Source organism: Streptopelia decaocto (genome assembly GCF_964273445.1).
Source record: "Streptopelia decaocto genome assembly, chromosome: 2".
Lineage (NCBI taxonomy): Eukaryota > Metazoa > Chordata > Aves > Columbiformes > Columbidae > Streptopelia > Streptopelia decaocto.
In genome coordinates this window covers 145879955-145902091 of record NC_138655.1, presented here as the reverse complement: position 1 = coordinate 145902091, position 22137 = coordinate 145879955, and the positions used below count along the sequence as shown (strand labels likewise).

Genomic DNA, 22137 nt, shown 5'->3' with positions numbered 1-22137 from the left:
AGCTACCATAATTGTGTTTGCTCTGTTCTTAACCTGCCTGTGGAGCTCACTGTACATGTCCTTTTTCTTTTTTTGTTTTGGAAGCCACCTTTGACAGGCTGGAATGGTGACCTGGCACCAAGTGTTACCATGAAGCAAAATTAAATTAAAACTCAGTTATTTAAAAAGTGTATTACTCTGAAATAACTACATAACATCGTAGTGTTCTACATTAGAGGCATACCTCACCACTGGTCCTACACCAGCACCAAAGTGAAACTGCCAAATAAAAAATATTCAGTGATTCAGTTCTGTAGATTGAAATGACTGTATAGTCCTTATCCAGATGAGCCCATTCAAGAGCTATTGAAGTGCAGAAATGTTTCTTAATTGCATTCATCTGCCCTCAGAGGTAGCAGTGTAAATGTTAAAGTTACACAGATTTTTTTCACTATAGCTGATGAGGATGCAATCAAAGCAGCACACAGTAAAAGGTAAGAAATCCCTTTTAGTGGCAAAATTCTCATTCGTCTAAACCAGAGCTCAGGGCGACACGCTTGGCATAATTAACAATGCTAGAAATGCAACATTTTCCATGGGATGTAAACACCTTTTCTAAAACTATTTCAAATCCTACCTGAAAAATGCCAAAAAAAAAAAAAAAAAAAAAAAAAAAAGTAAGGGGCATAAAATATTCTACAAACATTTCCTCTGTTAGTATGGATACATTTTCAAACTCAACAATCATCCCAGGCTTAGTGTTTCCCTTAAGCCTTTGACCTAGATATTTTCCAAGTTCTTCTTACATATCTGAAGACACAAGAAGATACAAACATATAAAGATGTATAAATATGTATTTGCATGTGCCATGTGTGCGGGTGCATTGGCAAGAGCGAGAACCTGAATTCCTTAGCCCAGCAGATGTCACACTCTCTGAAGTGTGTGTGAAGAGAGGAGGCTGAGCAAGCCCGCCCTGTAGCGCTTTCCTCCTCCTGCCCACCCTGGTGGGGTCCACCACATGCAATGGACATGTGTGACACAGGACAACACACGGAGGCAGCCAAGCTGGTGTCCTGTCCGCAGAACGTGGGCAGCAAGCTGAGCACACATCCACCCGGTTTAAAGCTCAACTGAGGCAGAAATAGAAGTTTTAGGTTCTGCTTTAGTTTAATTGATTTTAGATCAGAGATTTACAGTAGATGTCCACCCATCTCATCTGGCACTTGGGAAGCCAAAAACTAGCACGTAGCCTGAACACCAGTCATATAGCAAGCATTTTCCCTGCTGCATAAAGATGGGGAATTTTCAGCTATACATTTTACAAGATAATTTGACAAGATTCCATGAATAAAACAATATATTTATGTCTAATTTATGTGTTTCTTTTTATGAATCTTTTGAATATCTCAACAAGTATATACAACATTTTTCCCCTATTATTATTTTTTATGAATTACCGCTCAGTAGCTCTTAAAACTGAAGTCCTGCGCTCAGTATCTCTTAAAATGGAAGTCCGGCGCTCAGCTGGGTGTCTCTTCCTTTTTATGGTACAACCGCTGTCCTTTGAGGTGGAATCAGTAGATGAAATTTCTTGGTAGTAGATATCTAAATCTAGCACTTTGCTCAGGCTGTCAATAAATAAGTACACTAAGTTAACAGTTTCACTTTTCAATATTATATTCAACATTCAAAAATAAGGCAACAAATAAAATTATTAGTTGTGTCTATGTGTTGAGGATCTAAGAAAATATATATTTATATATAAGCACAAGAAATCAGTCTCTAAAGCGTGACTCCTGTATGATGCAGATAATGAAAATTTTGAAATGCTAAATACTTTTAGATGTTCATAAAGTAGATACATATGACTGAAATCATTTGGGTTTGCCATTATACTCATGGAGAGTAATTTTCATGGTATAATTCACCTGACCTATTTTAGATATCTTTTTGAAGAGGAGTTGAATCATTTTCCTAAAGATTACTATTTTTTTTTTTTTTTCTGAGTAGAAGAAGAGAGTCTAAAACAACTAGTTCAGATATCGGTGTCAATAATGCAGATGTCTGTTATTTTGTCAGATGAATGCTATCCAGGGTATCATGTGTACAGAAAAAAACAATCCCAAAATCCAGTTTAGAATTGCTACAGAAAAAAGAATATCCTAAAAGCAACCAAAAATAAAGGTTCAGAATTCAATTCTGGCAGTGGTAGAAAGCAGAAATAACTAACTGATTCCAGTTGTGATGTTCTACTAATACCGAGTCAGCACATGAAAGAAGATGCAGCCATGGAACTGGTTAACTAGATCTAAAATGATTGAAACCTAACTGAGGCCAAATAAGAAAAAACACTGGGGAGCTGCCCAAAAGCTCAAGTATAGAAATACAAATAAAAGAAAGCTATGATGTATGTCAGGAGGTGTGAATGAGGTCTACAGCACACATAAGGATCCAAGATACAGAAGGGCAGAATTTATCTATTGCTTCCTTTATTTCTGCAGAGATCCATCAACATAGGTTAGGTATATTTTCAAGAAAAGACTTTCGGTTGAAATTTCAATAGCTCTTCTTAACTGTTATTAATAATTCCTTTTTTTTTTTTTTTTTTTTTAATTTAATGATCTATTTCCAAACAATCATATGTTTTTTTTTAGGAAAGAATTTTAGCAGGCTTTGTATTTTTGCTAATAAAAAAGAACTGGTTGCTCATTTGCTTTGACTGCAATTTTAAGCACCTTCAATTATTTTCTGTGTCAGAACTAGCTTTGATGTGGACCTTATCTTAACTTATTATTGTGCTTGTGTTGCCATGGTAAAGGGCCATGCTGTAGGAAAACTGAATGACTGAATTCTATAATGGATTTTTGTCACTGAAAATTGCATATTTTAACTTCGTATACAGTGTCCTTCCTGTGAATCATCAAATTACCAGGCTATTTTAATGCTTTATTCTCCTGGTCAAGAACAGCTAAAAACTATTTCTAGACTACTAATAGTGAAATAATGAAAAAAATTACCTTTCTTTTCTTGGTCTCCGTTTTTCATCTTGTATTGATTTCTAAGAAAATACAAAGTAATTAAAAAATACTAAAAGAAAAGCTTATGCAAAGATACAATTTATCGATACGTTAGGTAGGAGAGTGTTGTATATTTTTTGTTAAAAAGAAAATACAGAGAATCAAATTTGCTGAGCAAATGCCTCAGAAAAAATCTCTTTTCAGGATCCTTGCGATTAAGAATGAGATTAGCATTGTTACTCCCAAATTTCAGTTGCCATACTGTGAAAAAAAGCTGAAGTAATCGTGATCAGAACAAAATGGAGATCTAAAACTTTCAAATATCTATAGTTGTTTTAATGAAGTGGATAACACTATCTCACTGAGGCAAAGGTCCTGCGATGCCATGAGAATTTCCATGAATACAGGCAATACAGTGGCAGCAGGTATAATCTTCTCATTAATGTCAATGCAGTCTTGTCACAGGTTTTAGTAGACCAAAATGGACATATAAAAAGCAATATACTAGGTGGCAAAAGCACCTTTAGGATATAAAACATCCAGAAATGCAGAAGGGAGAGATGTAAAGGAAATATGAATAATTTCTTATCTCTGTCCCTGCAGCCAAAACAATGCTATGCTGCAGCATCTAAAGCATCACACTTCAAAAGCAATATTTTTAAGTGCAGATGGTCTTAATTTTGATCTCTTGTTTTTCTTGCAAACTGATGAAAACTTATTAGAATTAGAGAATTGTACCACTGCAAAGCCACTGAGAACCAGAAATCCTGATGGGCTGACACTTGTGCAGGTAAATGCACAAGACACGTAATTTTAACATGATAGGCTGATCTAAAGAAATAACCCCCAAAATAAACTTTTAGTGCCTTGTATGAGCAATGGACTATTGTCAGACTTTGTTTGTATCTGTGCACCACTTGAGCCCATTTGATATGTAAGGAGATGAGTCAGAAGGCAAGGTGTCTAATTAATATCTGTAACATGTGAGAGAAATAATATGTTTTTGCAGAAGACAGAGGAAATTTTTTTAATTTTTTTTTTTTTTTTTTTTCTGGTCTTGATAATCATCTGCAAACACCTGCAGGTCACAGAGATTTTTAATAAGGTAGAAAATTCATGATAGCTAGAAAAGCTGACTGCCCTCAAGTTAGAGCTCAATGGCTTGGCCAAGGTCTGAGAATATACAAACTAGTAGGTCTCATTTCTAAGCTTCAGTGTATAGATATTTATACTGAACCCTTCCCTTACCAGTGTTAGGAAGACAGGCTTCTCTTTTTCACGGCTTCATGAAAAACACAACTAATTGAGGTTAATATTGATTAATACCTTGAAAAACTGCTGCTAAAAATTTGTTTAAAAATTCCCTGGCATTACTGCAGTTTTTGTTTGCACTGATGTGACGGCTGTTTTCTGACATTGAGCTGGTCATGTAACAAATAAGCTTTCAGAAAATATTATGTTCCTGACAGTATAGTCTCAGTTTCCTAAATGCGAATTTACTTCAGAATTACACTTCACTTTCGAAATTTCCTAATACAGAATTCAGTGTCATGCCTTTCATTTCAGTCCTTTATGTCACCAGTCTTGCTTTCACAAAACGAATCTTATTCTTACATGCCAATTTATTTTTAAGAATGTCATTTATTTTCAGAATACCATGGTTCCAAAGCAGTGTTATTTCAAAGCCACCATAATAAAACATAGCTGTATTTGTCTTTTTTGGTATGCCAGACACAGCTCTCCCTGAAGGCCCTGGTGACACCTTCTGTTGAAAGGAGAAGCAATTGCTACGGTTAGTTTATTAGCTGGGCTCTCACCGGCTGTTAAAATAGGTCACAAAGATACAGCCACCTCGAGCAAATGAGTTTAATTGCTTTTCTGTTGGAACTGCTTTCTGAGCTGCTTTTACGTTTTCTCTCTGCTTTCTTACCTTTTTTTTCTTTTAAGGGCACTGACGTCAAGAGTGGAAAGCAGCCCTTGGTATCTGAACTTGGACCACAGGCTATATATAGAGACACTCAAATCCATTAGTCTCCTAGGCTGTTGGTATTTGCCAGTTCCTTCATAATCACAATCTGACACATTTGTAAAGGAAGTTACAGTATGCATACTAATACAGCCTATTTTAATATTTGCTCTCTCTGCAAGATCAAGCACTAATTTAGACACTCAAAATAGCTCTCCGAATGAACCTGTTTCTCTCTCGTGACTTACAAGGAACTACAGAGACTGGGCACTTAATGTGAGTATGGAAAGTGCAAATGCTGCTTATGCATATAAAGAATCTGTGTATGTTTAGGTACAAAACTAAAAATTGGCCTGACCCAGGGCACAAATCAACCTTAATAATATAAATTGAACCTTAATAATATCAAATCCAGTTCAAAATGTGAAGTCTGTGGCCTGCCTCCTTTCTGGAGGACAAAGGTCTTATGTTGTGGTAGAAATGAATACAGGGAATCGGGCAATAAGAAAGACAGTTTAGGTGGGAATTATCTGACGGTCTTAGCCAACAAAAGCTTGCTAAACTCACATGTATTAGAGTGTAGTAGGTGGAGTCTTCAGGATTATTTAATGTCTTAGGCTTCCGTGGCCTCCTTGGGGGTCTCTGCTTTGGGCGAGAGTCTTCTACTTTGGCTGCAACTGTAAAAAAGCAGAAGATAGTAAAGCTTTTTTCTTCACAGAATGGGAGGCTTCAATAAAAACAGGAGAGAATTTCACAAAAGAGAGCAAAAAATTCCATGTAGCCAGTTTGACTGCTTGCAGTGACCCAAGAAAGCAAGCGGGGCACTTCCATGACCAGACTGGAAACCGTTTGAGGCCTGACTGCCACGTGGACACGTGCCGCATAACGAATGCCAGCCCAGCAGTCTGCCGGGCACAGGTTTCTCCTTCTGAAAAGGGTTGATGCTCCACATTCTAAAAAGGGCTCTGAAAGGTAATGGCTACTGGAAGGTTATCATCTCCTAACAGGGACCTGGGTGGTGGGGGTGATATCTTTTCAGACTCAAGTCAATCACTAAGGTGCCGAATGATGGAATTACCATTAGGCCTCTGATTCAGAGGTTAGCCCTCTACATTATCAAAGTGTAGACTTTCTGCAGGGTCTCCTGCTGAGGCTGTTCTGTTTCAAGCCAAATCACATACCACCGGGCAATACGGTGTGACCGCATCCAATGTATTTTGGTTTAGAGTATTCAGCTTCCATTTCTATAAAAACTTTCTGCAAACGTGCAAAAAATGTCTCATTCTAATGCAAACAAAACCAAGATTTTAACACAAAATGGAACTGCTGTCCCCTGGCAGTCTCCAAACTCAGAGTTAGACAGTGACATGGGGGTTATACTGGCTGGCACATAGCGAACTACCTGAATGTGTTGGATATTTGCTTGTTAAAAATCTATATGCAATTCTCACTGTTCTAAGACATAGGGCTACTAAGGGTTCATGGGCTGATAGGTTCTGAGACCACAGAACTGACCCTGGGGGGCTGAGGAAACACAAATGAATAGCCTGGTGAGCATGATCACCTTACATTCAGCTCCAGCTATAGGAGAAGTTAATAGGGGGCTACGTGAATTCCTTTCTGATGCAGCAGGTGGGTGTTGCAGGGCAGCAGAACACCTGCAATAGAGATGGGTCATAGGGACACATGTAGGGCAATGAGTGAACGCACAGCACCACAAGGTCTAGGCACAGTGAACCATGTGTCCAGGTATATTGCATAATATGGTGAGGTTTTAGATTGTTCCTGTCCCATCACAGAAGTATTCAGAGGACAGTCCATGGGAGAAAAAACATCTCCTTTCTCATAAATGAATATAGTATGAGGATGGAATGAGGGTCTGCTCCCAATGAATTGCTGAGTTGTGTTTTGCTGATCTAATCCTCTTTCACATGAAGTGAACTCCATAAGCCCGATGTGCTAACTACATGTGATTGAGTCTTAGAAGGAAGAATGTATTTGGTCTCTAATGACCATCAGAAACCATTTTACATGACAAAAATAAAAACTCTCCCATGTACATCGGGTATCTTTTTAATTAAGGAGGTGGTGCAATCATTTAAAATGAGAAACGATCAGCAATACATCAGTGTTGACTCCTGCAAAATTAGCTGTGCAAGTTTTTTGTTATGTGTGATAAATAAAGGCTTGTAAAGGTCACGGATATACAGAGGAGGCAGGATTAATAATGTTAATTTAAATTGTAGCTGGATAATGATTACATTTGTTGTTTTAGTTCCTTATCTGAAATGCAGACTGCTTCTCATGTAATGAATGAACAAATATCTTTTAACATTTTGCACTTAAGAGAACAATGGTGTTTTTCTAAGCCAGGGTACAGATAATTCATGTTAAACAATGACATTTAGATGCAATAAATTCATTTCAGTAACCTGCATTAAATATAAATCACATTATTTGATTTGAATAGGTATAGCAGGCTTGACTGTGCTCTTATGTGGGCTGTTGAATTTCAAGTGGGCCACCTGGAGTTATCCAAGTTTCCATTTGTGACAGAGGCATATCTTCCTTATTTTATTTTTAAACACAACAGGAGCCTAAGATGGAAACAATGCCTAAAAAAAAACCCCTTAAAATTCAGTATAGTTGAATAGAAACACTTAACCCTGTGTCTGTAGGACATTTTCAAAAATGGTATCAAAAATCTTGACTGCATGAAAATCTGGAAAAAGAAAATGAAACCAAATTAGGAACTTTTGGAAAATCCCGAGGAAAATGCTCTCATACCTAAAAAGAATTATCGTTCCCTAAGAATTCGTCACTATATTTGCTTTTACATTATTTAATTCATCACTGTCAAACACACAAAGCATTATTGTATTCTAGATTACAATTTTTCCAGCTGAAGTTACTTGTATACTTCTTGCATATGTGCTCTGCAAAGAAGACTCCTCTTACATTCAAAAACCATCATTTTGACAATGATAAGGGTTTCAGTAAAAACAGCTTTTCATTTCAGCTTCTGTGTTGTACATATGTATGAGCTATGCAAAAGAACTGAGAGGACAGAAATACCATGTTGGGGCAGCCAGACTTCTAAGCTTGCACCTCCATCGTTCCTTTATAAAATTGCAGAGGGCTGGAAATGCAATTCTCAGTGTTGTCTCCAAATCACACAGTAAGTAAAAAATAGTTTGATGGATTTAGCTTTCTTTGTTTCACCAGAAAGTGAACCTGTGATTTTCTTCTACACTTAGATTTTTGTGTTCATTGCTACTGAAATAAAGCTGATGTGGTAGTTGCTTGTATTGGATAACTCACTGTGCAAAGTAAAATTTGCTTTTTCATTAGTTGCTGGTAATTCCAGAACTCATTTACTTAGTGGAATTAAAGGTGGAAGGCAAATTAGATACCCAAGCCCAATAAATGGTGAGTTTGATGCCCTTGTTTTCCAGATGGCCTATACCTTTGTGCAGTAGGCAATGAAGCAGAAAGCAGGAGTAAAACCATTCACTTATTAACAGGCCAATTATGTTGCTTCTAGAGTCCATTACAAAGAAGAGCTTTCTATTGAAGCTCAATCCCTCCATAGTGAAATATCTTAGAGCCCATTTTTCCTTAGGACTTCAGGTATCTCTAGCAAGATCTGGCCATGTACTTCATATGTAAAGGGAAAACTGAGGCTTTCTATCTAACAAACATTTAACTACATACGTCACAACATTGATAGGAAAACCATTCATAACAGCAGCTGCCAAAGAACTTTGGAAATGTCAGGTGGGCACTATCATCCCAATCCTACTAGCAGGGTAAATGAGACGCATAAAGCAAGACGCACCGAGACTTGTTACGTCCCAGTTGGTCAGTACCACAGCTAGTGCACAGGACACATCCCAGTTAGCTGGTGGCACAGCTAAGGAGCAGGACCAAAGGCCTGTGCTGAGGCTCCCGGCTCTGCAGCCAGCCTGTGTCCTATGGTTGTATCTACCTGCACAGGTGCTGTCTGTGCTGTGACACATTCCTGTGCCTTAGAGGCAACGCATAGGAGAAACTGGAAACAAAAACATTTGATGCTACACAAACATTCCTTTTTAAAGGCTTTACCAACAGGAAGATGAGTTGAACAAGTTGAAAGGGACAAAGATTTTCCTCAAACTGCCCAAGTGCATGCAGTCAGTACTCAATTAGTCAAAAGAAAGATGTTTTGCTTTTATTTTGAATCTTAACAGCAAATGTCAGCAATGCTGTAACCCATACTCAGGAAGTGACATCTCTCTGCTGCCCAAACCTGAAGCAGACTGTCAAAACATACATTTGGTCAAGTGATGATGGAAAGTCTAATAAAAGTTAAGGTCATTCTCCATGATAGTGAATGAATTAGAGTCAGGGGTCAGCAAAGGAGTGTGCACAGTGTGGCTGCCAGGTAACATTAAAGAAGGTTTAACAAAACTATGGAAAATTCCTTATTCTTATCAGTATCTCAGCCAGCTTGTCTAACACCACTCCAAAGGTTCTTACATAACTTGCACACAAAACCTTGGACTCTACGGCGTTCAATTACAATGTATTACTACTTTCACACTCAGTTCTCACTGAAAGCTCTAAATACACTTAAAAAATAAGAAAAGGGACAATGAAACATAGGACCAGCTCATTTAATATATATACATCCTGAATACCACCAGAAACTATGGAAACTGCAAAGAGCTGCATGTGCTTGAAACATTCAAGTGTGAGCAAGAAATGCTTGCATAAAGATGAGACCGTATCAACAGCCCTTTAGGTTGAACTGTGTCTACACATTCTGACATACGATAAGCTTGGAAGACAATAATCTTGAGGAATCAACAACCACAGATGCTAATGTAAATTAACGTATGACTTACAACAGATCTTATACTGAAGACTGGAGAAATAGTGTGGTTACAGCTGTGATAAGCATCTAAGTGATGAAAGGTCTCTATTTACTAGGCCACCTGGCAAAACAGATAAAACTGTCTTCAGGTCATTTAAGTGAAATGTTACGTGTTTGATTCAGTGCCATTCCACATCTTGTGGGGATAGGAAGTATAAAGACAGGCTCAGAACAAAGCAGGAAGAAAAATAGAGGGAGAGCAGTGATCGTATGGGTTTTGTAGTGGGGCTTGGAAGTAACAGAAAAAGGCAAATATAGTAACTGGAATTCCAGGATTTGACAATAAGAAGTGAACAGCTACTACTGCTTACAACATTTATGTGCATACCTTTTTACTGTCCTAATAGTACACAGTATTAGGATTTAGTTACTCAAGTCTGGGATTGGCACATAGAAAAGCACTGCTCTCTAACATTCTGGTCAGAAATTTTTAGTTATTGTTTATTCATGGGATGTTTACCACAGCCACATTTGGAAATTACAGTTGATGGGTGCAAATACTTAGCAGTCTGGAGAAAACAGAGGCATTATTCTGGCACAGACCTAGAATTAGGAACTGCAAGAGACCAAGAACTTCCCAACTTCATCCAGCAGGAGCTGGGAGTGCTGGATCTCTTGCGCCTAAGTCCTGTGAGACTCACTGCGGGAAGCAGTTTCAGTCTCTAGCTGACACTAAAACTCTCATTGAGGAGCATCTGGTGACCTGGGATTATTGCTATTTAGGAGAGGATGTTTAAGGAAAATGGCTGTACTCCACTTCTGTGACCTCCCAAATCTTATGCTCTGCATGGATCTGACCAGTTCTCCACACAGATCTTCTGTGGCCTGGTGTCCACTCCAGTAGCTGACAACGACTGAACAGCAGAAGCACTTGACTACCCTGCTTTTCTCCAGTCCCACCTTGGTGGTCCCTGGCTGGCCGCTCACTTGGGAAGAAAGACCAGCCCGTGAACACTGCTCTGCTCGCCCAGGGCTACACGGGCTCCCTTCTTGCAAAGGCTGCCCACAAACCCCACACAAACAGTGCTGCGGCAGCCTACAGCAGGAGGAATCCTGGATGAAAACCCTGCCCATATCACAGCTTTGTGTTGCCGAAAAAGTCCCCAGCTGCACTGGAGTTCCTTGCACCATGTAAATTTATTTCTAAATATAGAAAATTCTCTTCCTGAGATTTTTGTACTTGAACTGTCATTTAATACTTACAAGGATGAGCGCCATGATTCATCTGGAGAAAAAAATAAAAACTTGCTACCATAATGATCAAATTCTCCTCACTTCAGGCTTTCACCTCAAAAAACTTGACAGTGGCTATTTGTGCATCTGTTCTGACACCACTGTAATCCAAAGCTCACTAGCAGTCCAAAGGTGCAGTCCTGAGATGCAGCCATTATGTTTAGCTGAATGCATTTAGCAAGCAAATATAACCTACTCAGAAATTCGAGCCACAGGGAATGTTGTTTATTCCAGGAAACTTGTGCAGCTTGCTTTATGCATTTTTATAAATACAAATAAATTCACTTAAGAACAACTTAACCTTGTGGATTTAAGATTAATTTTTTTTTGCTCATATGTTCTTTAAACTGCAGGCTTTGTATTTTTATTAAAATAAACAGTTTTGATAATCTGAACATCTGTCATAGTACACCATCCAGCTGCCCCACAGTTCCTCCTCTTCTGTGGGTAGCAATGTAATAAAATATTTCATCAGAGGAGCCAGTAAATTCTCAAACTGAACAATGGCCATCTACCCACTGATGAAGGCAGATGAGTATTCCTATCTAGCATACAGCTATAAAACACGATTCACATACTATGGCTGTAAAACGACGTATAAAACTAGTGAAGCTAAGGAAGAAGTGTAAATAAATGTAAATGACCAAAGTAATTACAAACAGGTAAATACTACATGATTTAAAGAACAGCTAAAGCTAAACAGCCATTGCCTTTGTAAAGGTAGGACAGCAAAGGTAGCCCTAGAGGGAAACCTGCAGTAAAATAATATTCTTCTGTAAATATGTGTGAATAAATTATACTGTAACACATAATGTTGGCAAGAAGGTAGGAAGGCTCCTCCCTGTTTAATAGACAGTGGATCACCCACCACGTCTACTCGCTTCACTTCAGCATGATAGTCTGCAGTGAGTCACTTCAAGTGTTTGTTTTATGTAGTTATCTTCCTATATAGCATATAGGAAGAAAGTATGATATTCAGAATGCTGATAACTCCTGTGCTGTAGACAGCCCAACCTAAATGAACTGAACACAGGCCTGTTTTTACTTAAATATTGTCTACATCTAGTTAGGTCAGGTTTTCTATAATAAACTTCTACTTAAGACAACACAGCTTTGTGATTGGGCTCTGTAATGCTTAGGCTCCAACTGGCTTACAGGCAAGCTAGGGAATTACCACAGTGTTTTCCTTCAGTAGCCTGTGCATTGATCAGAGCTGGAAAGGAAACAGTTTTCCTGTTGTAGGAATTACATTCAATGTAGAAAAAGAAAGTTCGTGTTCCACACCAAGAAAGGTCTTCCAGTGGACTGGTTAGCAGTTAGGAATCTGGCTGTGGGGATGTGAGAAAACAGGGCCTGGGTCCCTGCTGCCATCGCTCCATATCCCCAGTGAGCAGCTGAGCCTGGTGCCCACTGTCACACTGTGCTGCAGTGAGTGAAACTTCATGTCATGGCCAGGAAGGCTGGCAGAACCCGGTGTCTGGCTGGAGCCCAGCCGGCCTTCTTTCTTACTTTTTCAAAGTTCAATGCCTGGCAAAAGTCACCTTCATGACATTTATCGTGAGTAGCCACACAAGTTGTCTGAGGTGTTTGGGCTAACAACAGAAACCAGGAAACACAAACTATGGCTGCCCAGCTCAGAGCAGTGGGGCAAGAGGGACAGAGGAGCCAGACCCAGCTCCAAGTGTGATACTGCCTGGTGTATCAAGCGAGAGTTTGCTACAGAAAGACTGGGAACATGAGTTCTAACAAGAACTGAATGAGGACTGGTTTTGGGGTGGTTTGACTGACTGGAGCAAAGCATTCAAGTGAGTGACTGGCTGTGCAGCAGTGACCAGGCTGGAAGGGCCAGTTTAGTTTGAGATAGAGGGGCCCAGCTCATGCTTTATGATGTTTAAGGGCAGATATCAGCAGGTGGGACAACTTTACTTGGCCTGTGCTTTAGTGGCAATTTCTCTGTAGTGAGTTCAGTTATAGCTTCTTAGTCAAATAGCACCCACTACTCCATTTTAAATGCAGTCACCTTTGAAAAGAGTAGCTCCTCTTGAGCTCTGTATCCACCTTGTCTACATGACAACTTGCACCAATTTAATAAAGAACAAAGCGTGTGTCCATCATATTTATTTTGAAAAAATAAAATTGCAAAAATTCTGCATGAGGCATGTATTGCTGACATTGTTTGCAAAAGGCAGTCAAGACAGCAAACGTTCAATTTTTGCAGCCATAAGAGAAAAAGCTGGGGACTTGTAAGGCATCAGAATTTCTATAAAGATTTTGCCTGGTGCACAAAAGAACTAAGTGTCGTTGTGTCGCATATGCAGACCTTTGTCGGGAGAAAACATAAAGAAAATAAATCCTCCTTTTGTTAAGGCCACACAACATTAGCTTGTAGAAAAATCTTATTTCCTTCTATTTATTAAAATGAGGCAAAAGACCTGATCTCTTATGCAACTCAACAACTGTTTCAGTGTTGTTGTAAAAAGCATTTTGACTCTGCTCGAAGAAACGTATGACATTTTTCATGTCAGTGTTCAAAGGGATACAATGCAGCACTTTCACACACTTTACCATTGGCAAAACACTGTATTATAAGATGACAGAGGTTTAAAGCAGTGGGACAATTTCAGAGATAAAGGGAAGTGAAGTGTCTGACTGGTCAACACTTTAAGCAGGTTTGCATGCACAGATGACGAACTCTGGCATCCTTTTGCTTCCTGTAGAGCTACTTAAATTTATAGCAATGTGAAGGGTAGACTGCTAAATTTTGCACATGGCATGAACATACTGATATATTTTCACCTGGTTCACTTGTGTAAGTAGTGAGATCTTTAACTGATAAATCAGGGATTTGTGTATTCTCTTTCCCTCTTCTCTAGCTTCTGTAGGAAAATATGTAAGAACAAAGATTTATTTTCCAAAACGTGAATTCCCCAAGTTTATCTTGTCAAAAATCAGCAATATTTAATAGAGAAGTCAGTACAAACCTGTTAATGACAAATACGAGCACTGTTCTGTCTTTAATGAAAGATAATGGCACTTATTTTTCCATTTCACATCTGTCTTCTCTTAAAGTCTTTGGTTTTGGAAACAGGTTGAACTATATGGATTATCTACTACCAGCCAGTTTGCACTTAGAGGTTTAGATTTTGTAAACACCAGGCCCTCATTTTAGCATCTTGCCCATTTGAGAGAACTGCAAAGTGGGGGTGAAGTACTTTTAGGGTCTCTTCAATGTAACAGTGGGAACAGAAGTTTCAGCATACATGATAACTGAATCCACAACGTTATAATGAAAATAGTACAATTAGCTCTGGGCAGCAAGGGACAGTCCTGGATATGGCCCCAGATGAGCAGGGAGGAGCAGAGATCTTCCCCACAGGCAGTGCGGTGGCACGGGCTGGCACAAGTCCCCCTGCAGAAATGGAAACCAGCCCCCGTCATCTGCCACATTTGCCCTCAAATTCCTCCACATCTGTGGCCCAAGACACAGGCTGACGAAGTCTCTTGTTACATCTATTCCAACTGAAGAGATGCAAGCAGCTCAGTCAGCTGTTGTGGATTTCCCCATGGGCACAGGGCTTAGTGATCTGCCTGCTCTGAATCCCATGTCTTCCACCTTGATTCTCCCAGTACTCCTCCCCACTGCCGCCTAACCTGACCCAAGTGTTAACTGCCCCCGTTAACTGGAATATGAATAACTTTAGAGTGTATTTTCAGAGGTAATGATGTCCTCTTAAGTGTCTGAGTTAAATGGATGCCAATTATTAATAAAACTTTACTTGCAGTTTTAAGAACATGCCCACCAACACGGTTACAAGTTTTGACAGCCTCAGTTGCATTTGGGGATAGTTAAAACTTTACTCAACATAAATGTGACAAACTCTGGTAAACTGTTTGACACAGTACCTAAAAAGAATATTTTGTTTTTGAAACATAGTCCTATATCTTACCAATAGCACACACAGATGAGTAACATGAGTAAAAAAGAGCCAGTGAGGAATTTTTACCGAACAAAAGTATTTCTAGAGATGCTATGTCTAGGTCTCACAATGCATCATTCACCAATCTAAATCAATACTGAAACAAAATATCAAGAAAAATGGTGAATATGTAAACCACAATCAAGTTTGGCTACTTCTCTGGAAACTATGTTCCAGACGTATACTGACACAGTACCAAACCAAACAGCTTGAGTTATATAAGAAGCCAGAGCTAGCTCATTTAGCCTTTAAAATAATGACTAGGAGCTGCTTCTTGACAGACCTGTTTACAAATGAAAAGTCTGCTAACAGTAAGGTTCAACATTACCTGGCTGACAAATATGAGAAGGAAGTCGACCATTAGCTTGCTTATCTTTGGACAGCATCACGGGTCTCAACTGATGTGACAATATCATTTCATTCAATTTTTGTTGCAATGCTAGGTAGTCTTCAGATAATTTCGATATCTGAAAAACATAACACAGGATTTTACATTATTATATAAGTGCATATGTTCCAAGGCAATCAAAGGTAAAACAGTGAGAATGAATTTAAAAGGTATTGCTCCACCTACTGCATTTAGGCTCCTACCGCACTTATCTCCCTGCTCCTCTTAAAAAAAAAAAAAAAAGAAAAAAGAAGAGAAGAAAGACAGGTAGGAAACTCCACACTGCAGCCCAGTCCTGCAGGTACTTTATCTTGGGTCACACATGTGAGCAGATGATGTCTTGCTGATGCAAAATAGCTTCTATAGCTGTAGGCAAACTTCTCTGCACATCTGTGAGTCTCTGACATTGACACACCAACTTCTATTTGCATTTACAGAGACATTTCACAAGTTAACTGATTTAATGCCTTGCCTGGTAAACACACATTTTGACAAAGGCAAAACTGCTGCATTTAACCTAATTTAACATAAACCAGGTTAAAACTAGCTTTTTTTTTTTTTTTTTTTTTGCCAGTGCTCTAACTTTGCCTTTCCCTCCTTCCTGAAAAGGGTACTTTCTCTTGCAGCTCAAAATATGCATTTTTATAGAACACTTATTACAAAATCTCAGTCTCAGTTTAGAGAGTGAAATTTTGCCACTGAAGCCAGTAAAATAACTTTGCCATTCTGTCATTGCTCAGAGTATATTGAGATTGCCCAGAGTATTATGCTCAACATATGTAGCTTACAAGCTTCTTACCTGCCGTGAAAAGGCTGCCAAATCACAAGCCTCTTTCTCTGAGTCTCCCTTCAGCGTCTTAGAGTTTTCAGCCTCCGTATTGGTGCTTTCCCTGTCTTTTGTTGGTTTGGAATCATTATTTTGAATGTGTACTGCTTCTGTTGGCTCCTTTATAGTTTTCTCTTGAGTTTTGCAAGGTAGTTTCCCTTCTTTTCTGAGTTGTCCCCTTCTTCTGTAACACCGGTAACTGCTCTGAATAACCACTGCTGCCTTCTCTTTGTCTTCTGAACCTTGTTTTTCTGCCTCAACTTGCTTCCGTGAGCCTCTTAGTGACTGTCTTCTTATAATTCCTTTATGTCCTGTAGGCACCACTGCTTCATGTTTCAGGTGGTTTCTTTCCACATCTCTGTCAGTCCTGGGCTGGACCACAGCAGATTCTTGGTTTTGTCCATTTGCACTGAGTGTGTCTTGATTATCTTGCTCTTGCTGGGAACAAGGTTCAGCTGTGATTTTGACACAAGATTTCCTAGACAGCTCTTCCGAAGAGGCTTGTTCTTCACCTTCACCAACACGTTCTACTGAAGGGTTCTGCTTCACAGAAGCTCCCTCTCCTTTGGTAATTGTTTCCTGTTGCTCCTGTATGTTCCTTGTGTCAATGTACCCAGAGCACTCACTGTCAGTAACAGCATCAGCTTCATCTTGAGTCTCCTCGTTTGCTGCCTCTTCCCGTGTATCATTTTGAGCTGGCTGCAGTTGTGCTTCAAGGAATTCCACAGCAGATAATTCTTCCTCTGCTATGTTTTTGTGCTCTTCCTTCATTTTTTTACGGATTCTGTAGCCTCTGTAATGGCTCTGAACGACGACAGCTGCTTCTTCTTCTGTTTTAGTGAGGGCACTCTTCACTCCAGCTGGACTTTCCTCTTCAAGCTCTTCATCCTTTTCCTTTTCACTAATTGATGCTGCATTTTCAGTTTGTTCCTTTCTAAGTGATTGCCTGAATGGAAGAGAGTTTTGGGCAAAAATTATAGCTGAAGGAGATGAAAGAGAATGACAACTTTACCTCTGGTGGTGTTTGTGTACTAAATGTCAACCTGATACATTGTAACACTGGAAAGACTTAGTGCATAGAGCTGGAATTGAAGTCAGCAAACCAATCTCTGTCTTTCTGATGATTATTATTTCTGAAAGCGAAAAGGGACATCCCCTGTTAAACTGTTCATGGAAAATTGCTAGGGGGACAATCTTGGCTGCATGAGGGCTGGAAAAACAGGAAATAATTAATTTAAATATTAACAAAAACATAAGGCAGAAACTTCTGAGCACCTCAAATATGTATAAATACATGCAATACTAAATATGTTAATGAAAGAAATCTGCCCCAAGTCACCCTAGAAATGCAAAAAGAATGATCCTTGGTCTAAGTCAAATTTAAAAGACTTTTTCCCTAAACTGTCTTTGTTACTATCAATGAAACTTAAGTGCCAGGTGAAACCTGCCACCCTGTTCCTTCCCTCTGAAAGACTGTGGACTCCTTCACAGCCTTTTGCACCCCTCTGGACTAGTGTCCATCTACTTAAATGCTATCATTGAAAAAATGATGGTGATGAGCAAAGTGCTACTAGCTCCACTTCAGAGACTGGGACTACAACTACATTGTGGAGATGTTTAGAATGTGATTGAACTCACCTAACTTTTAGCTGTTTGGTCTGAGCAAGACAATATTGTTGATCTTTCCCTATTCCCTGGGCTTAAAAGTATGAGAAAATTGGCTACTGACGTTAAAAACCTCCACATAAATGTACATTACCTCTGCATACATATCTAGAATAATTCTAATTTGTTCAATCTTTATCTTGCATTGCTGCTCTTCAGCAGTCTACTTACTGAAAAGGGACACATTTGAATGACATAAGAGATTGAAAATAACACTACCTCCTCCTTTCGAAGATCTTCCTCTCCTGGTATCCCCTGTAGTGAGACTGAATTGTTATTGCTGCTTTGTTTCTTGTCTCAGCTAGTTCTTTTCTTTTCTTCCTGACTAAGTATCCTCTGGCAACTGATAAAAATTGTAATATAAAACAACCTTAGGCAACAAGCAATGGCTGTCCCACGCATTTCAGAGAGTCGAATGATAATAGTGTTAAACACAGAACAATAGCAAAATATGGACCACGGTGGTTATTATGATTACATTTAATCTGAAATTATTCCGTCCCACAAAATCTTTTTGAGATTTCAGAAAGTTGTACTCCTTCTACATGAGGTTACAAACAAGCTCTTTCTTTGTATTTTATTGGACTAAAGAAAATACAGGAAGAGGCAGAATGATGCAGAAGAGCAGTGCTATAGACGTGCCTCTAGAACACAGTGCTCTCAGTTTCATGTACCTGCTTGGCCTGATTCAGGCAATTGATTTGACTCAGTCTTTCATTTCCCTGGGAAATGGCTGATTATCAGGCTACAGAGATTACCAGGCTCTCTTCTGGCACAGGCTTGAAATTAGCTGAATATTCACTAGATCAGAGAGAAACTGAAAATTTTCTAGCTCAGCAGTTACAGAAGACTTAGCTCATGATCCCTTTGCAAAGACTCATTATTCAAAATAAAAAAGCTCAGCCTGGAAGATGTGCTAAGCTCCACAGTGACCAGGTACACTTTGGCTTGTGCCTTGTGGGAGGCACAAGTCCAAGTTTCTGGTCTGAATAAGGACTCAAACATGGCTATTCCCTGAGATGTGTAGGTGCTGACTAGTCACTAGGGGCTTGATGCAGTTGCTGGCACATGGGTATCTGGTGCCATCTGAAGTGCTCCAGGATAGCCAAGGGATCTATGTGGAGCTGGCAGAAAGAACAAGACAGATGGGACATTCTGGAGAGAGAAAGCTGGGTATCCCACATGACATAAAGCTAAAGGCCAGGCAAGATAACCCAGGGCACCTCAAATGACACTAGATACCAATATGGGGGCAAATGAGCTGAGCATTTGGTGGTTTTGAATAAAATAAATCGAACTCTAGGTTCTGCTGACTATAAGAAGAGTTTAGACACCTAGGTCACTTTTAGACATTTACACTGAAATGTCTTAATCAGAAACTGAATTGCATTCAGAATGTTGCCTCAAAAATTCCTGAACTTGCAAATAATTCCCTAATGGGAACTGGCACAGTCTCCACAGTGCTCTGATTTGGACAAGTCTGCAATTCCAGGGATTCAGCACAAATCTGCCAATCCCTTGCAAAGTAAAAAGAACACAGTATTTTGTCAAAATATTTCTGTTGAACTCTAATTCCAAATGCAGTACCAAGACTATGGAGACAGAGGATTCAGGTGATTTAAATAACACAAGGAGCTGGGAGCTCTGGGATCAGGGAGCTGGGATCAGGGAGCTCTTACTCCAGCTCTGCTGAGAGCGTTCTGCATCACAGGAAAAGGTCAAGCTCACTTAAGAATGGGAAGGGAGCATATGTAGTCTATTCCAACACATTAGTGTAACTTGGTGCTAGGTTTTATTTGCTTTAGCATTCCATACTCATAATTTAGACCATCTTGGGCTCCACCAGATGTGTTGGTTCAGTCTAAGAAGCACTGTATAAATGGAACATAAGTTACATCTTGATAATTTGATATAGAGTAAAGGAGCCCAAATACTTATTGGAAGAGGCACAATTGGTTCTTATACTGCAGTCTGACAGAGCCTTAGAAAAGTGCAAATTGTAAAGCATTTGGAACAGTTCTAGAATTTCTTGGACTTCTGAGACAATCCTCATTCTGTTTTCATGCAAAAGCAATTCAACAGGAGTCATTGTGAAGTAAGCAACATTGTCAATGGACATACCAACTAATGCTATGTCTGGTCTTTTTAGACTTATTCTAGTTCACTTTTGAAGTTTCTCAAGAACTTTGTTGTGAGACAGTAGCTGTCTTAATTTTGTTTTCAAACTGGAAGAGGAGTTTTGTATTGCTTTAGAGATAAATGTGGAGGAAGGGTGTGTGAACTGAGAGCGCTAAATAAAAATGGACTTCCATTTTTATTCTGGCTTCTCATGCACTGAAGAAAGTTGAAATGAAACTGCACACAAGACAGAGAAGGTGGACAAGAAGAAACATTGGGGAGATCAACAAACAGAGAAAGGTGGTAAATTTATACTTTTGCATTTGCTAAATATCCCAATATAATTGACAACTTTCAGAGGTGTAATTATTTTTGGCACATCACTGGATTTATTCTGGTTTTAGATTGTTTTCTACATCAATGAAGTTCTACCAACCTCAGTGAAGTGCTCTTCAGTACACAGTAACATTAACAGATGCATCTGACAATGATTAAAACCAGCACTGATGTCAGTAGATAGTCATGAAGATCTATCTGAGGCAGCGTGAATCTAGGTAGCCTGGATAATGGCAGCACCAGCCTATATTTGGGGTTGCCACCTTTGTAATTACTGAAAAGTGCTATGTGGATTTGTGCCAGCTGTTTTCAGACCTGTGTCTCTCTAGCTGTGCTGCTGCTGATTTCGGAGCTGCCTTGACTACACCTGGCTTGGGGACATCTCTGGCAGGGATGGAGGAGACAGAAATAGAGGGAGGAAAAAGGGATATCACATGGTATACATCTGGAACCAAGGTAATTATTGCTGCAGAAGAGAGGGAAAATTTTGCTAGGTTGGATTGAGCGATGGCAAAAAAGAATGCAAGACATGAGTGAAATCACAGGTGGGAAACTTCTCAAATGTAACTATTACTGATATGTTACAAAACCTATTCCTAACAGAACACCGCGCTCACACATGATATGTAGATAGTCTCATGTGAGGCTTCAACAATATCAGCTGTAATACTCAGACGTATCAGACTAGGAGTGAAAAACCTTCATATGGAGTTTAACTTCACATCTATGGAAAGTGTCTCTAAGCCAGCCTGAGGTACAGGGAATGGAATACACTGACCTGTTTCAACCACTGTATACAGCCATACAATAGACAAATTGTACCTCAGAATGCATAAATGAGCACAGTCAATCAGTGTAGCTAGGTAGCAGCAAAGAGTCTGAATCAACATATTGTATAGAGGTAGCACACTAAAAGCCACAAAAGCAAATAATTCTTACTTGCTTGAAGTCTAGTAATATATTCTTCCACTTTTTTATTATGTTTTGCATTTGTGTATTCTTTACGAGCAACAAAACCCCTGTAAGCTGAAAAGAGATGTCAAAAATTAAATAATCCATTAGATACACAAAAGGCTGCAAGAACAAAAAAAGTTTGGAAGGAATTACAGACTTCCATTAAAATATTCATAAATATTTTCAGGCTTTATATAATAAAAATTGCAAACAAGCACAAGCAGTAAATCTACATAAAAACTATGTTTTCTGGCAAGCAAAGTTATTATGAATGAAATTAATACAAAACACAAGAGAATCAGAATGTAAAATAAGATGATGTTTGAAATGTATTAAAAATTTAAGTTGATGTCTCCATCAACAGTGTAATTGGTCTTATTATCTAGGCTGGTTAATACATTTTATTTTCATTATTATAGTATATCATACAACCTTGTAAGAGCATGCCAGAATATTATTAATAATGGTATCATCTGTGCAATCACATCCTTTCATTGTTAAAATCGCCTTTTAAATGTAATGTTGACAAACGTAACTTCAGTAAAGAGATTGTCATAAACTAGCTAAAAGAATTTTTTTCTTCATAAGAACAGATATCACCAAGTATAAGATATTTTGTCAAATGTAACAGCAGGAAAATAACAAAATCCACGCCCAGCATGCACATCCATCTATCAACTGTACACGCACTAGCTTTGAGCAAAATGTTTAATGTTTTAAAGCTATTACCTGATTGTATTTTAATAGCACTTTGTTCCCTTT

The 22137-nt window shown here is 38.9% G+C and overlaps 1 protein-coding gene across 1 annotated transcript in view; it reads right to left on the bottom strand.

The window, feature by feature from the left end:
* Positions 1-22137, bottom strand: part of LOC309435877 (myosin-IIIa-like) — a gene marked incomplete at both ends in the record, with an annotated part of 56925 nt that overhangs the window by 449 nt on the left and 34339 nt on the right. Inside the window, 5 exons of the mRNA XM_082044619.1 lie at positions 1438-1608; positions 2998-3038; positions 5531-5640; positions 15417-15555; positions 16276-17248. Of these exons, the coding sequence (XP_081900745.1) occupies positions 1438-1608; positions 2998-3038; positions 5531-5640; positions 15417-15555; positions 16276-17248 (1434 nt within the window). The remainder of the gene's footprint in view (positions 1-1437; positions 1609-2997; positions 3039-5530; positions 5641-15416; positions 15556-16275; positions 17249-22137) is intronic.